This window comes from Mastigoproctus giganteus, chromosome 9 (genome assembly GCF_048544385.1).
Source record: "Mastigoproctus giganteus isolate SK-2022 chromosome 9, ASM4854438v1, whole genome shotgun sequence".
NCBI classification, from domain to species: Eukaryota; Metazoa; Arthropoda; class Arachnida; order Uropygi; family Thelyphonidae; genus Mastigoproctus; species Mastigoproctus giganteus.
In genome coordinates, this window is record NC_143583.1 from 129,866,403 (window position 1) to 129,881,240 (window position 14,838).

The 14,838-nt window shown below is 44.0% G+C and overlaps 2 protein-coding genes across 2 annotated transcripts in view; both read right to left on the reverse strand.

The window, feature by feature from the left end:
• The window catches only part of LOC150080727 (uncharacterized), a 269,174-nt gene that overhangs the window by 123,620 nt on the left and 130,716 nt on the right, over window positions 1-14,838 (reverse strand). The window lies entirely within an intron of this gene.
• On the reverse strand, window positions 2,153-4,618 carry LOC150080728 (low-density lipoprotein receptor-like). The gene has a single exon (XM_090381623.1). The coding sequence runs from the start codon at window positions 4,616-4,618 to the stop codon at window positions 2,153-2,155; it is 2,466 nt and encodes an 821-aa protein (XP_090237749.1).

The window sequence follows — 14,838 nt, forward strand, 5'->3', positions numbered from 1 at the left end:
ACAGATGGGGTTGTTATTGTTGTAATAGGATTTTAGGAGCATCGGCGACTAAGACCATATTGCTTTATTCCGTGTGTTCTGTGGATGAAAAACCTGAGTTTCCGGGAGTAAAAACCATGCCCCACCCTTTCCTGAGACCGACTGACTCAGCCATTGTGAAAAAGGCCCATAAAAATTCCTCACATTATCGACGGGACTCGAACTTTTCCACTCGGTGTAGGGAGGGTGGTGATTCAAACAACTGTTTTCTCACGAGGGCACAGATGGGGGGGGGGTGATCATAATTCAGTGATTGCTGACTTGTGACGATCAAGAACTGTTTCAAAACATAAATGTTCATGAGGAACATTTAAGTTGTGAAAAATCTTCTGGCTCGCGATTTTGATCTCCCATCAAAATACGCAGCATTAAATCTCCCATAACATGTCGGGGAAGGACAGAGAAAGAAATAAAAGAGAGAGAGAAGGTTATCTTGTTTCTGCATGAGAAAAATCTATTTTTCCTTTTAGAATACATTCTCTCTCTTTCTCTGGGTTTTTGTCATGGGTTAAAACGTATCCTTTCTTAGTAAATCTCCCCCCCCCCATCCTTTCGTCTATAACTGTTCCAAAAGGTGTCGCTGGCAGAGTAGAGTTACTCATCCCGAACTCAAGTAGGTTACCGTGTTGCTGGAGGCCTTAAGATTTACACAATCTTCCCCATATGTATTCCTTTTGATGCGTCTAATTCAGCCATCTACATGCATCCACCCCCTCCACCCTCTATTCTTTCGGCGCACTGTTCTGCAAGCGTTCTCGATGCCGTTGTAGTTGTTGCCCTTTTCAGTGAGACTGCCATTTGGAACAGTTGATGGCGCGCAGCCTCCGCCACCTATGAAATCACGCCACCTCCCGTCTGGCGAGATAGCAGTCGCCTGCGAGTGACGATTAAAGGTAATGGGCCACAGATTCACACATTCCCGTAGTCTTTCCGCTTGGCAGCCTGTTATTTGGTTGAAAGACCAACCACGCCGACATCTCCCACATCCATGACCTTTGACAGTCGGCACTTCCCTCTCGGTACGCTGTTCGCGAAGGAAACGAGAGGGAAAGAGAGAAAAGACTGCGCATAATAATAAACAGAACGATTCGTATTTTAATACGCAGAAGTGTGGAATCCTTTAATGTCCAAACGACTTATCTAAGCCATTGCATATGAAATTTTGCTATCTGAAGCTCCAGCATCCTTCTGTCGATCTACCAAACCTCTTTCCAATGAATTAAAAACGTTTACCAATTGTTTTACCAGTGTACCCTTATCTGGATCATAGAGCGTTTAATAAGAGGGGTTAGAGTTCAAGTACGGGATGTGATCTGACTTACACTGAGATATAATAAACAATTGAATGATAAACAGATGCCGGAATCTAGCAGACGTTAAGGATTGGCTGCAATATGGCGGAGAGAAACAATCGTCTGCTACTTGACACATGTACGAGTATTTTGCTTTATCACCAAAATATTTCCCTGCGTTGGAGAGTAGAATATACACGTCATACCAAATTTTTAATTCATCACAATTATTTTATTAAAATACTGAATTCATTCATTATAAATATATTACACAACATACGTAATAGTTCTTCTGCTTAATGGCTGTTATACAACCAGAACGGTACTTATTAAGACAAAAATTCATAACAGGAAGTTCACATAACGCGCACATATATACTTTTTTTTTTTTTTTTTTTTCCGGGATTGAAAACCTACACTGGTTTTAAAATCCCGAAAAAACAGCTGAGATCAAAATAAACCAAAGTTAAGCGTTATCGGCTGCAATTTCCAGGCATGTTTGCTCGATACTACGAAGGAAACAAAGACTTATTATAATTGAGAATAAATAATCGTTTGGAAGATTTTGTCAGGGTGATTCGAGCTCATATTGCGAAGTTTCATAAGATTTTATAACTAATATCAAAGACCAACTTCATTAATATCGAAAAAAATTATGTAAACATTTTAAACAAAAGTAAAGTACTTCTAATGCTTTGGTTATCTTCTCGTAAACCCCTTTCTTCGGACACTAACGCTGTCCATGTAGATGAAGTCCACCTTACTTCTTAAGATCTCGATGGAATGAAAGGCACTGCAAAGAATGCAAAATGAAGTCTCAGTTACGCGGTCTCCTCTGCGTTAGTTTCTCCGTTGTTGGCCTTCAACAGTGTGCATTTCGAACAATCCGGTTGTTTTGTGCTCAGCTCGGCATTGGACAGAATTTCGGTGGTTGAATGGTAAACCAGATTTTCAAACTCCAACCGCACTGTTCGTCTTCTGGATGCTCTTCTGTATGCCAAAAATGCCACGATACCTATGACACCCACAGCTAGGCCTCCCACAGCCCCACTGATTAGCACAATTCTGGTTGAACTCGTGCTACCACTTTCAGACACAGAAACAGCGCTATGTTGGTAGGGATTCGCCGATTCGTGCACTGCTGGGTTCTCCGAAGGAGCTGCAAGCATGATGGGTGTTTTCGTAATATTCTCAGGGATTCGACAAGAGCGAAGGTCACTGTTAAGTGTCACTCCATCTGGGCAGGCACAGACATATCCTTTTGCCTGGTCTGTAGCGTTTGGTGCTCGCAGACACAAATAGGCGCAGTGATTGTCAAGGTAACAGGACTTCTTCGCTAGGGGCTGTTTGTAAGGGTGATAGACTCGAACATCCATGGGATAGATCGCCCGTCCCAGCTTGATGTCCGTAATCTTTTTGCCTGAAAATTTGTTCACCGCGTGAATGGCTTCACTGATTCCATCTGTCCAGTAGATGACGTCCTCAAAGACATCCAAGGAGAAAGGATGTGATGTCTGTTTCGAAGGCGAAGACAAAACAACACGCTGCTGTTCTCCATCGAAGTTACTGCTGCATAACACGTGATCTTTGGCATCTATCCAATACAGCCTTTCGTGGACGAAATCCACAGCCAGACTGTTAGGCCACCGGGATTTGTGGGAGGAGACAATTGGGTGGCGTTCGCTCCCATCCATGCCGGCCCGTTCAATCTTCGCAGACTCTCGACCCCAGTCTGTCCAGAATAGCCAACCTGTCCTAATGTGGAGTGCAATAGCTCGAGGACCCTCCAATCCTTTGTTGACCAGTATCTTCCTCCTTTTCCCGTTGCTGTCAGCCACTTCAACCGTTTTTTTCCTCACATCTGTCCAGTACAAATTTCCATTTTCCCAGTCCACTGCAACACCAACAGGCATCCCAACGTCCTCCGACACCAAACTGGTCATCTTTTCGCTGCCATTCAATGGAATACTGAGGATGCACGCGCCTAACATGTCAGTCCAATAGAGACGATTGGTGTAGATGTTGTAATCTATGGATAAAGCACTACGAGGATCAGAGGCGACCACAACACTTTCCGCGGTCTGCAGATCCACAAGACGGATGTCGGCGAGTGTGGCGAACAACAGTTTTCGATGTCCTCCTTCTGCGTGACACAAACGAGAGTCGTCGGGGTTTGGTACGTAGCCATCAATGCATGTGCACTTAAAGCTGCCTTCTGAGTTAGAACACATCTGAGAGCAAAACCCTGGGATCGCGCATTCGTCGATGTCCTCGCAGGTGGTATTGGCCACCAGTTGGTATCCAGCGGGACACTCGCACAAGAACCCGATGGGGAGGTCAGTGCAAGTGTGGGAACAGCCGCCATTGTGTTTGGCACACTCATTCACGCGACACTTCTCGGCATTTTCATCTTCTCCCGAGGGGCAGTGGCTAACCGAATCGCACACCAACTGAAGAGGAACGCAGGAGTTGTTACCGCAGTCAAACTGCCGCCTGGGATCGCAGGTGGTTGGAGAGGGCGCGTGACAGTTGTTCTCGTCAGACTTGTCCCGGCAGTCGTACGTCCCATCGCAGCGGAACAGCGAGTTGATGCATTCCAAATTGGCGCACTGGAACTCTTCGTTGAGGCATGTGCTCGAACAATGGGCTTCGTCCGAGCCATCGGAGCAATGAGGAATTTTGTCGCATATCCACGAGGGATGTACGCACCCTCGGTGATCCTGACAAGCAACTTCCCCCGATGGACACGATACCTGAAGACCGCAATCAGCGTCTCCGGATTTGCAGTCAGAGGCTGTCGATGGAAGCAGAGAAGTCGTAAAAGCGACATCAGCAGACTCTGTACCCGAACTGTTCGTAACACAATCAATCTCGTCCGAACCATCAGCGCAGTCGAACGCTCCGTTGCAAAACTCGCCGACGGGGATGCATTGAGCGATGTAACTGCAGCGGAACTGATCCTCTCCGCACGTCAGTCCCATTTCTTTGCACAGTTGCGAATCTTCGTCGGATCCGTCTTCGCAGTCCTTGAACCCGTCGCACACCCATCCCTTCTGGATGCAGTCCTTGCTGTTGCACGTGAAGTAGAGAGTCGAGCACGGGGCAGGGCAGTCGTACTCGTCGGAGCCGTCCTTGCAGTCGGTGGTCCCGTCGCACTGAAACGCAATCGGGACGCACTCGCTGTTGTTGCACTCAAATTCCAAGGGGGTACAGGGGCTTCGTCCCCCTCCCCGTCCCACGAGAGCGAACGCGCACAAAAAGAACCGTAACGTCTGACACGCGGTCATGTTCGGTGTCAGCGACAAATAAACGACAATGATAGGGTGAGTATCGCTATCGGCAGAACAACAAGAACAAAGGGCAAGCCCGTGCGGGTCTTATTTCTTTATCTTACTCCAGTATGTCGCACTTGAGCGCTGCCAATGATTACGAAGGAGTTGAAACGATCGAAGGAAGGAAGGAATTAGAAATCGTGGCGTCTCTCTCCACGGGATGGTTTTAATTTTCGTCATTAATAGTGGGGAAGAGTCAGTCCCTTGGATTTTTGTTCCAGATTTCTCTTCACCAAACACGAAACGCAAAGTTACCATTTTTAATGTTCTCTTCCTCCCACTGTGGCCAGAAATTTCGTTTTAAGTTCTTAAATTTAAATCAGTTTTTAAATACGGTTGAGTCATACTGGACGAGGGAAGTGTATAACACCTTCCACCCCCCACTCCCTAATGGAGATGGTCCTCCAAATGAAACGCAGTATTGCCACGATGGAATGTACATTTCGGTGGATTTCAGTAGCGATTAAAGTGCCCTCTATCTCACGTTCATTAACTCATCTTATCTCCACCTACTTTGGAACACTGGAATGAGGATAAGGTTTTTCTAAAGAGGGGGGGGGAGATAAATCGTACAAATTTTGCGCCCAAGTGAGAGTGTAATAACCAAGTTAAGGGCCGGGGAGAGTTTCTTGATTATAGTTAGCGTTCCGTTAATCGTGAAGTCTTTTTAAACGCTGTGGCGCATCTTCCTGCGACTACACCTACTTTGGTATTATCGAAATTCTGGAAGTGATTATCGTGTTTACTTTCTAGGAGGGGACAGAATTCGTGTACGTATTAGCCAATTCTGTTTGTCTGGTCGGATGCTTAGCAACAGTTGCTATGGTTGCCATAATACCTCGCTAAAGCTAGGAGGGTTGTATTAAAAAAAAAAAGAAGAGAAAAAAGAGTCGCTTGGGTGTGAATGGGTTGGATAATTTATTGAGGCACAAAAGGGCAGGCTGAAAACTGTTTGGCGCCAGCGGGGTTGGCGAATAACTTAGTGGGTTGACCCATTAAGTTTTTCTAAGGAACTTAGAAAAGTGATCCTTGTTTTGAAAATTGACTCTCCAACTCGACCAGACTCGTAAAAACTGAAATAATTTTGAGATAAACTTCGTAGAGAAATATTTGGGGGAAGATCAATAATTTTAGGGGGTTTATACCAGAAATTTTCTCGGTGGGGAGGCTTCATCGTATTTGTTCAGTTATATAAATATCAAATATAAAAATACTAGAGAGAGAAAGAAAAAAAAAAGATATTTTTTTCATTTATTTTGACTTTTTAACCCCCTAAAATTTTATCCCCCAAGGCCAGTGTCTCATTCGCTGGCCCTTGTACACCCGATAATCATCTAGAGCTCCCTGACACTGGCCGATCCAAAATATAAACAGAAAACGTACAATGGCTGTTCTATGAATCCAAGCTTTTCCATCATGTATCCGGTTTTCATAAAAGACTTCCGGTATTTAAATTTTAAAATATTTATTGCATCCAACTGTTCCATCTAGAGAAAAAAAAAAATGTTTCTCTCCAATTCAGTGTCTTGCACATGCACGCATACCTCATGGCTGTGCCTCTAGACGTTGTGTGGTCGCTAGTTTCAAAATGGAGACAATCTAAGAAAGCGCGAGACATTTTATGGGTCCTCCGTGACAGTATACTGGTTGGGCAACTTGTCATTCGTTCGGACACATCCCAGTTCGAATACCGTTGGAGACTTGAGGAATTCAATTGGGGCTCCAGCAGATGGAGTGGGTTCCCTATTAGTTATTCCGGATTTTTCATCCCGAAAAACATGGAATGTATCTATGAACGCATTTTGCAGATATAAAATAAAAATGGAGTTTTTAAATCCGAAATAATCCTGGTATTCTTTTATACCACCCTTCATTTCTTGTATGAAATCAGGCATGTAGCGTTCCAAATGTCTTTTGCTGCATGATCCCCGCTTTGTTCAAGTTCTTAAGTACGGTGTGCGTTTCATTAGCCCTAAACGCCGTCACAATGGATACGGAAAGTCCCCCTTTATCATTTTATTACCAAAACAGATATTCCCACAATTTTTTATCGCTGTCTATTCCTGCCCCTCCGCAACTTCTTGAATTTTTACGGTCACTGACCAAAAGACCACCCATACGAACGAGCCATCAGTATTCAGGGAATATCTCGATTGCACGCGCATACTTAGAAGTTATCTGGTCCCTCGTTATCTAGGTTTCCGGCACCGAAATTGCGACTTTGATAACATACGACACTTTCTCTCGGGGTGGTGGTGGTGGTGGGGAAAAGGGAGGGAATTTTAACAGCGAAAGGCATGTAGGTGGTACAGTTCATGGCAGTTGGATCACGATGGCTCTTGTTCGCTAGTTATAAGTGTTAGTGGAGAGGAAAATCTCAGAGCAGGTTTTGCACACGCTCATTAGGGACCAGATGACATGACCGCCATAGTTTAAAATATATCACCGAGCATTTTTATTGAGTTATCAAAATATAATATTGTAAATGAAATAAAATCCATTAAAACACCAGATGAACCTTCAAAATCCATGAAAACATCAGACGAATCCATCAGAATCCACGTGCTGGTAGCAAATATAAACCAGTACAACGAGTCTCTTGAACATTATATTGGGAAGATTTATTTTAAGAATCACAGGATGGTTACTGGAGTTAGTTAGGCCTTATACATATCTCTTACAACCATTTATAATTCAAATTAGCAAAGTTATCATGGCGTTTGGCACCTCAACAGTTTTTAATAATTTTGCAAGTTAGTGTACATTATCTTTCCTTAAATTTTCTAAATATACTCTCTCTCTCTCTCTCTCTCTCTCTCTATTCCCAGGTCCCCCACAATGCTATCGCGGATGTCTCGCAGAATTATGCTTCGCTTGCACGAGCTAAATATATCGTTTAAACGGCCGTAACCAAGGGCACCCATCGTTCCTCACAAGCGCACCTCCTAACCTTCGTTGCTGCCACACAAAACGCCTTCCGAAGTACCGAACGGTATTTTGAATTGTCGGTATTTTCTCGACTCCCACAGAAATGTTTGGCAATACGTATCCGTTGAGCGGATGGTAATGACCCTCATCCGCTCTGGGATGCTGCCAATACTGAGGGAAAATGAAACCACGTCATACAGACGTCCATAGTCGAGCACGGCCATTTTTATCTTCCCCATCATTGTCTAACACGCTTGTCGAGTTATCCAAAGTCCTCCTTTCCACCACTTGGACATCAGTTCGGATGAGATGCAGCCATTAACAACGTCAAGTTCAAATAATGACGTCACATTTCACGACCAAGATGGCTCGGTATGGGTATAAATATTTCGATCCAGTGAGGTTCAACGCCATAAAGAACAGATAAATCTTATTTTGGTGCGGTCTAACTTCCAGGCCGAGTTGACAGCTGCCCTACCATAAATTAACGAGCCGGCACGTGGTAAGTAACTGGATAGGCATATAATTTGCGTTAGCAACGACCTATCAATCTTATCTTCACACAACCAATCAATCTTATCAATACCTCCGGGTATTCTCTTAATTATCCAAGGAGGACAGCCAAAAAGCTTCCGCTCTGTGTGGAATCCAGGATGATGAAGTCGCCTAAGTATTTGCGCGTGTGTGGAACAACAGAAAAAAAAGAAAACGCCGGGGAATTTTCTTGGGTTGGACGGAACTGTGTGCTCCCTGGAAGAGTTGGGAAGTGGCTACCGGTTTCCTGGAAATCCATTAATGATCGCGCACGCTGGTAGCATCCAGGAACAAATCCTTGAGATTCTCCCACCGCATAAAGTCGCTGGAAAGAAGATCAACAACTTGTGGAAATCGGCAGAACAATTCTTTTTTTTATCTGTTGTGACCCCGCCCTGTTTCCCTCCACGCATCGTAAGAAGTGTCCCGATGACGTGCCGAGTTCGTGACGAAACGTGGGATGATCAGCAAAGAGAGCGAGGGCTTTGTTTTTAGCCTCGTTTATATGGAATTTGTACAGAAACTTGTTGCGGGTGATAAGTCATAGTGACACGTTTGCCTTGAATGCACCCCACTTGTGAACGGGTGGGGGGGGGGTAGAATGCATCTTTCACGGGCTTGGCTTACGAAGGTGCTTCGCCGGTACACACCCGAAAGAAGCGGATACTTTTTCTTTTTTTCATTTTCGCTTTCGTTCCTTTCCCTTCCCCCTCCATCCCTCCACTTTTTTTTGGTTGCACGTGCAAGTGGAGGTGTCCCTAGCACGTGGCACCTGAAAGTAAATCACGCCGGTACAATTTGATTTAGGAGGAGCGGGTGAAAGGTGGACCGAGCAGACAGTGTGGTTAGTAGAAAACGGAGGAGGGACTACCAGGAGATCCGGTTAGGCCTAATCACAAGGCTAACTGCCACACTCACCACTACATCGCCGGGACTTATCCATCAAGATTGGCAGGGGGCGCTGCACAATACTCAAAACGAGACAATGCAAGAATAAAAAGGAAAAAACATTCGAGTCTTGTAGGTCTTCTGGTTATCGGTGGAAGAAAGAAAGGAAAGAAACAGAGGAGATAATAACCACTGTTGTTGACCACTCTTAAGTGTTAAAAATTAAAGGCGAATCCGCATTTTGTACACAGCGTTGAGCAACGCAAGTTTGCTGCTTAGTGTACTCACGTTGTCGAGGCACTCCACCACGAGTTGCCTCTACATTGCACTACTCTAAATAAACTGCAACGCTCCAATGGAGAAGAAAACTGGATTCATCTTGGCATCCATCTGTTCACAAACTCCCCGGGAAGGTATTCACGAGACTTAGCACTCCATGTAGCAGATACTTCGGTTCACTATTTAAAAAACTCTGTCTCAAATGATGTGACTGGAATCAGCGTTGCCAAACCCCCCCCATTTTTACCTTGTGTACTGTACCTGCCTCATCGTGTTAATTCTACGTGTATCTATTACAATAAATTGTACTTATTTACTGTTATTTATTAATTATACGAATTGGCGCATAATGCGCATTTGTCTTCATGTCCGTCTGTCCGCTCGCATGTTATAACTCTTCTCCCAACGGATGACTTATGGTTCGCGTAGCATGAGGCACTGTGTCCTAAATCCACTTGAAGTTTTAAAAGCATAAGTTGTCTTCTGTACAGAATTGCGAAGCTGATAGAAAAATGACCAAAAGAATTCGTTATCAGTACAACGAGCTTCTTTTTATTTCTGCCGTGTGCTTCAGTGACCTTGTGGTCTGCCTATTTGGGCGGTGATCACGGTCACTTAATTACCCTGAATTACGGTAATTCTTTGTGGACTACGTCACTTTGTTCTTCTCCCTCGTACTTTCGGAACCACCGATCCCACGTCGAAACCCATTAACGACGCCACCGTAACAGAGGGGTTAGCTAGCTAATGACACCGCGGTTGCTACTTGCTCGGACGCAACTCGAATTCTGGCGGATCCCTCTATTTCTCGGTTTCCTGGAAAAGAAACCACTGGAGGAGGGAGGGGAACGAAGATTATCCAACAGACTTTGAGCTGTCGTGCGCAGGATTCTGCAGCATTCATTACTTTCGCTTTCACTCTCTCCGGTAGAGGGCTCTGTAAGGCTCATCCGTCAAGAAATACGTTACTTCGTGGGATTTTTCTCTTCCCTTCCCCCAAAAGTATCTTTTGCAAGTTCTAAAAATAGAAGAAGAAAAAATGCGATGTTCGTATAGAGAGTCAGCGAACAAAATTGACATTGGATAACGCTGTAAGGGCTGAAAATAGCCCGGGGAGGTTCACAGAATAAAGTTGTTTACTCGTTAATTACTTCATTAAGTGTAATTAGAACGGTGATCGACAATACAGAACAGAATAAAAGTTCTCCGGTTTTTATTGATGTATGAAAACCGAAGAAGTTTTAATTGCCGAGAAAGCGTTATATTTCTAACAATTGCTGTACCCCCGGCGTATAAAAATGTCTCGCATTAGCAATCCCTCGCTTGGTTTCAGCTTAGAATTTCCTGTCTGGAATCCTTATATATCACTAGTCTTCACTTTGTCTGCTGTTTGTTCAGGTGAAAACCAGCAGTGACTGGCTGACTGCGCCATTTCTTTAATGAAGTTATCCCGGGAACTGACATTCTATAAATCCAGGTCCAAAATCTGTCTGTTCTGTAACCACTTTCAAAGGTAGTCTAAAGTTCCTATTAAGTATATCTGAAGATGAGCAGCCATCTGTCTTTGCTTACTCGTCAAGGTTTGGTTATGTCTAGTCTGGACGTGTGTCTGCGAATATCAGATTGTTCTGACGTCACGATCCGTCTGCTGAATTTTATAAAATATCCCAGAATGTCAACTTCTGCACGTTTTGGGGAAGGGGCCATTTGTAAATTATAGATTATAAAGAAAATTGATCACCGATTCCAAAAATACCAAAACATTATGCTCACTTATCAGCGTTTTGGGTAGCATTTCGCCGTGATAACTGGTTGCGCCCGCTGTGGCATCGACTTAACGAGACCGCGGAAGGTGTCCTCAGGTGTCCAGGACCAGCTGGACAGAAGGACGTCCCGGAGCTCGGCAACCGAGCGAGGTACTGGCGAATGCTGCATTTCACTTCATCCCACAAATGTTCGATGTCAGGAAAATTTGGCGGCTAGCTAAGCCACGAAATGCTTGGACTTTGACTCCTAGAACCACGCTTGCACAATACAGGTCTTGTGACAAAGGCTGTTATGTTGTTGAGACTCCATTGCCATCTGGATACACTCACATTTTCAGGAAATTTGCTCATAAACAATTCCGATGCTGTCTTTAATGGATGAGGGGACTCAGTGATGTCCACGAAAACATTCCCCTATCCATGATACCGCCGCCGGCCTGTTTTCGTCCAACAGTGCAGTCTGATGCAGCTGTTCACCTGCTCGCCGTCGAATACGCACTCGTCCATGGAACCGTGGATATTAATTAATCGCACCAAGCGACTTTTCCAGTCGTCCAATGTCCAGGAACGGTGCTCCCGTGCCTACTGCAGGCGGAGGTGTAGATGACGGTCAACCAACATGGGCACACGAACAGGTAGCCTTCTCCACAGGCCTATCCGCATGAGCGTCCTCTTGAAAGTGTTGCTGGAACACCTAAAAATATCAAGCGACTGAAATCAGGTGACATTCTAGCCGAAACAGCAAATGCAAAACAAGCAGAAAAGCTGCTTCAAATGACAACGATTGGTGGAATTCCAGTAAAGGTCTCGCCCCATAACACCCTTAACACATTAAAAATGATTTCAAAGATCAAGGTGTCATAGCTGTGAGGATTAAAGTAACCAGAGATGGGACAGTTACCCCAACAAGGAATCTCAATCTAACTTTTAACGCTTCCAAACCACCTACAATAGTGAAGGTCAGATATCTAAATTGTAACATCAGACCATACATTCCGAATCCTCTCCGCTGCTTTAAATGCCAAAAGTATGGTCATTCAGTGGTGTTGCTGTCGGTTATCCTCACATTCCTTCCCAGATTCTTTCACTAAGCACAACCCTTGAAGCGGTTGCAGTCCGTATAACTACTAAATCCCTCATAACCATTATAATAATTTACGTTCCACCAAACCAAGAATTAATACAAGATTTAGAAGACACAGTAATTCAGTTACCTCCTCCCTTCTGTATACTGGGAGTTTTCAACGGACACTGCCCTTTGTGGGGTAATACAGCCATAGACCGGAGAGGAAGACAAATTGAGAAATGGATAGAAGACACTCGCATAACCCCGTTGAATGACAGCACACATACATACACGCATCTTCCATCAGGAAATATCGACCTGTCTATATGTTCTCCAATATTATTTCCAATACTTGATTGGTTAGTGATCCTCTCAGTAGCGATCACTATCTGATAATCATTACCATGGCATTAGGAACCGCGTGTCAGTCACCCCAGATGGAAAATAAATCAAGCAGATTGGAAAACTTATAAATCTGCTGCAAAATTAGATGCAGATACTATCAAGCAAAAACCGTTAGAGGCAGCAGTACAATATGTAACGAATAAACTAATCCAAGCTGCTGAGCAGAATGTTCCAAAAACATCGACACACTTCCCAACTCATCCAAAATCATGATGGAATGAAGAATGTGCGCAGGCAAAAAAAGAACGAAACAAAACTTGGAATACTTTTTCGAAGAAGATATCCAACTATAGAGAACCTGATATTGCTCAAGAACGCACGAGAAAGAGACAGTTATGTTAGAAGAGCCAGTAGGAAAGCATCCTGGATAAAATCTGCATCTACTGTATATTAACAAGTTCCACACCATCTCAAACTGTCTAGAATAAAATCAACAAAATGAATGGCAGATACAAAACTACGCCAACCTAAACTGGAATAGACAAACCTTTGCCGAAAGATAAGCGACTACCTCATATACAAGGCAAAGAATAGAAAGACGACTTTGCATTTTTCCACAAGAAATGATGAACGGTACAACCTTTCACGAATTGAAACATGCTCTATCACAGACAAAGCAAGGTGCTGTAGGAACAGACCAAATTCACTGCATGGATGTTAAAGCAACTCGACAACCAATCCCAAATGGTATTACTATATATATAATCTTTATTGTACAAAGGATTTATACAATTTACCCTTCACGGCAGGAATGCCAGGGGCCTTCACATTGGCTGGTGTACAAAGCCCTTGAGGACGGGGCCCACATCGAAGTTCGGGTTCATCCCTCAGGGCCAACAATATAATAGGTTTCAGTTAAATTATTCACAATATTCATAAAAATGTTATACAGTATTTTTTGACATTATATACAATATTATACAGACATCCTTTTTAAATTTATTATACTGCGACATTACTGTGAAGTTTTCCTGGTTGAGTTTAGGTCATCAAGGATCTTCCTCCGGTATTTGCGGTGCTTGACAAACTTGTAGAGGTCGCCTTCGATTGCTTGGACAGTGATAAGCATCTGCTTGGGGAGAAAGCGGTCGCTAAGGGCTAGTCTGTTATGGTTGGCTATAAGGGTTGGAGCTGATCTCAGTCCGGGTTGAGGGATCCTCCAGCTGCACAGTTCCCATATGTTTGGCTCCGAGATTATTCCAGTGGTCATTTTGACAGTTAGGGTGAGGCGTCTTTCCATTATAAGATTTGGCAGTCGGGCAAAGTTCAGTGCGGTTGCCATCGCAGTTGTTCTTTGCTGGGGTGGACGATGATGTTTATGTGTGACCCAACGAAGGAGCCAGTATTCGGAGGAGTACACACGCTTCATATTCGTGGGGGCTGCAGATGCCCATATTTCTGAGGCGTATAACACGACGGAGTATACAGAGCTGTATACGTACCGCCGAGTCACATCCAGATCCTTAACGTGAAGTAGTTGTTGTTTGGTAATCCACCGCATTTTGCAGAATTTTGTTATGAGCTTGTCAATGTGGGGCTTGAAGGTCAGTTTGCAATCGAAAACTACTCCCAAGTCTGTATGTGTATTTACCACTGGAAGGAAAATGCCATTTAGAGAAACTTGGACTTCAGTGGGTTGGTGCTTCAACGAAAAGACACTTTGGGCTGATTTTGCAGGATTAATAAGTAGTCCAAATTGATGGAGATAGGATTTTAAGTCGTGTAGCTTTCGATTGATCTTTTCATTAATTTTTGAGATATGTTCCCCCGGGTTAATGTGGGTGTGTAACTTAATATCGTCAGCATAGCAGATTATGTCTTCTCTCTCTTGAACAAACGGAATAATGACTGCTGTAAATAATGCTCCGGAGAGGACTCCGCCTTGGGGAACTCCTGCAGTGATTTTTCTTGAGATTATATCTTGATCCGTTGTAAGAACAATGATTCTGTCTGATAGCAGGGTTGTGATAAACCACAACAAGTCACCTTTTATATGGAAGTAATTTTCTAGGAGGTGAACAAGTGAGGGAATGCTGATTGAGTCGAAGGCAGCTTCCAGGTCGACATACGTAACGGCAAGTTCTGCTTTTGCTTCTAGTGCCCTGAGAATGGTGCTGGTTATGGAAGTTAAATTGGTGACTGTGGATCTTCCGGGAATGGCATAGTGAATTTGTGGGGGTTTGTGAGGCATGATTTGATTGGTGATGGTTGAAAGTAATGCCTTCTCCATAAGTTTCAAGAGGCTGGAGGAGCGAGAGATTGGCCTGAACTGTTTAATGAGGGATGCAGATTGGCATTTAGGATGTGGC

Bases quoted from the DNA above. Each gene is read 5' to 3' on its own strand.
- LOC150080728 (XM_090381623.1), bottom strand. From the start codon at position 4,618: ATGACCGCGTGTCAGACGTTACGGTTCTTTTTGTGCGCGTTCGCTCTC.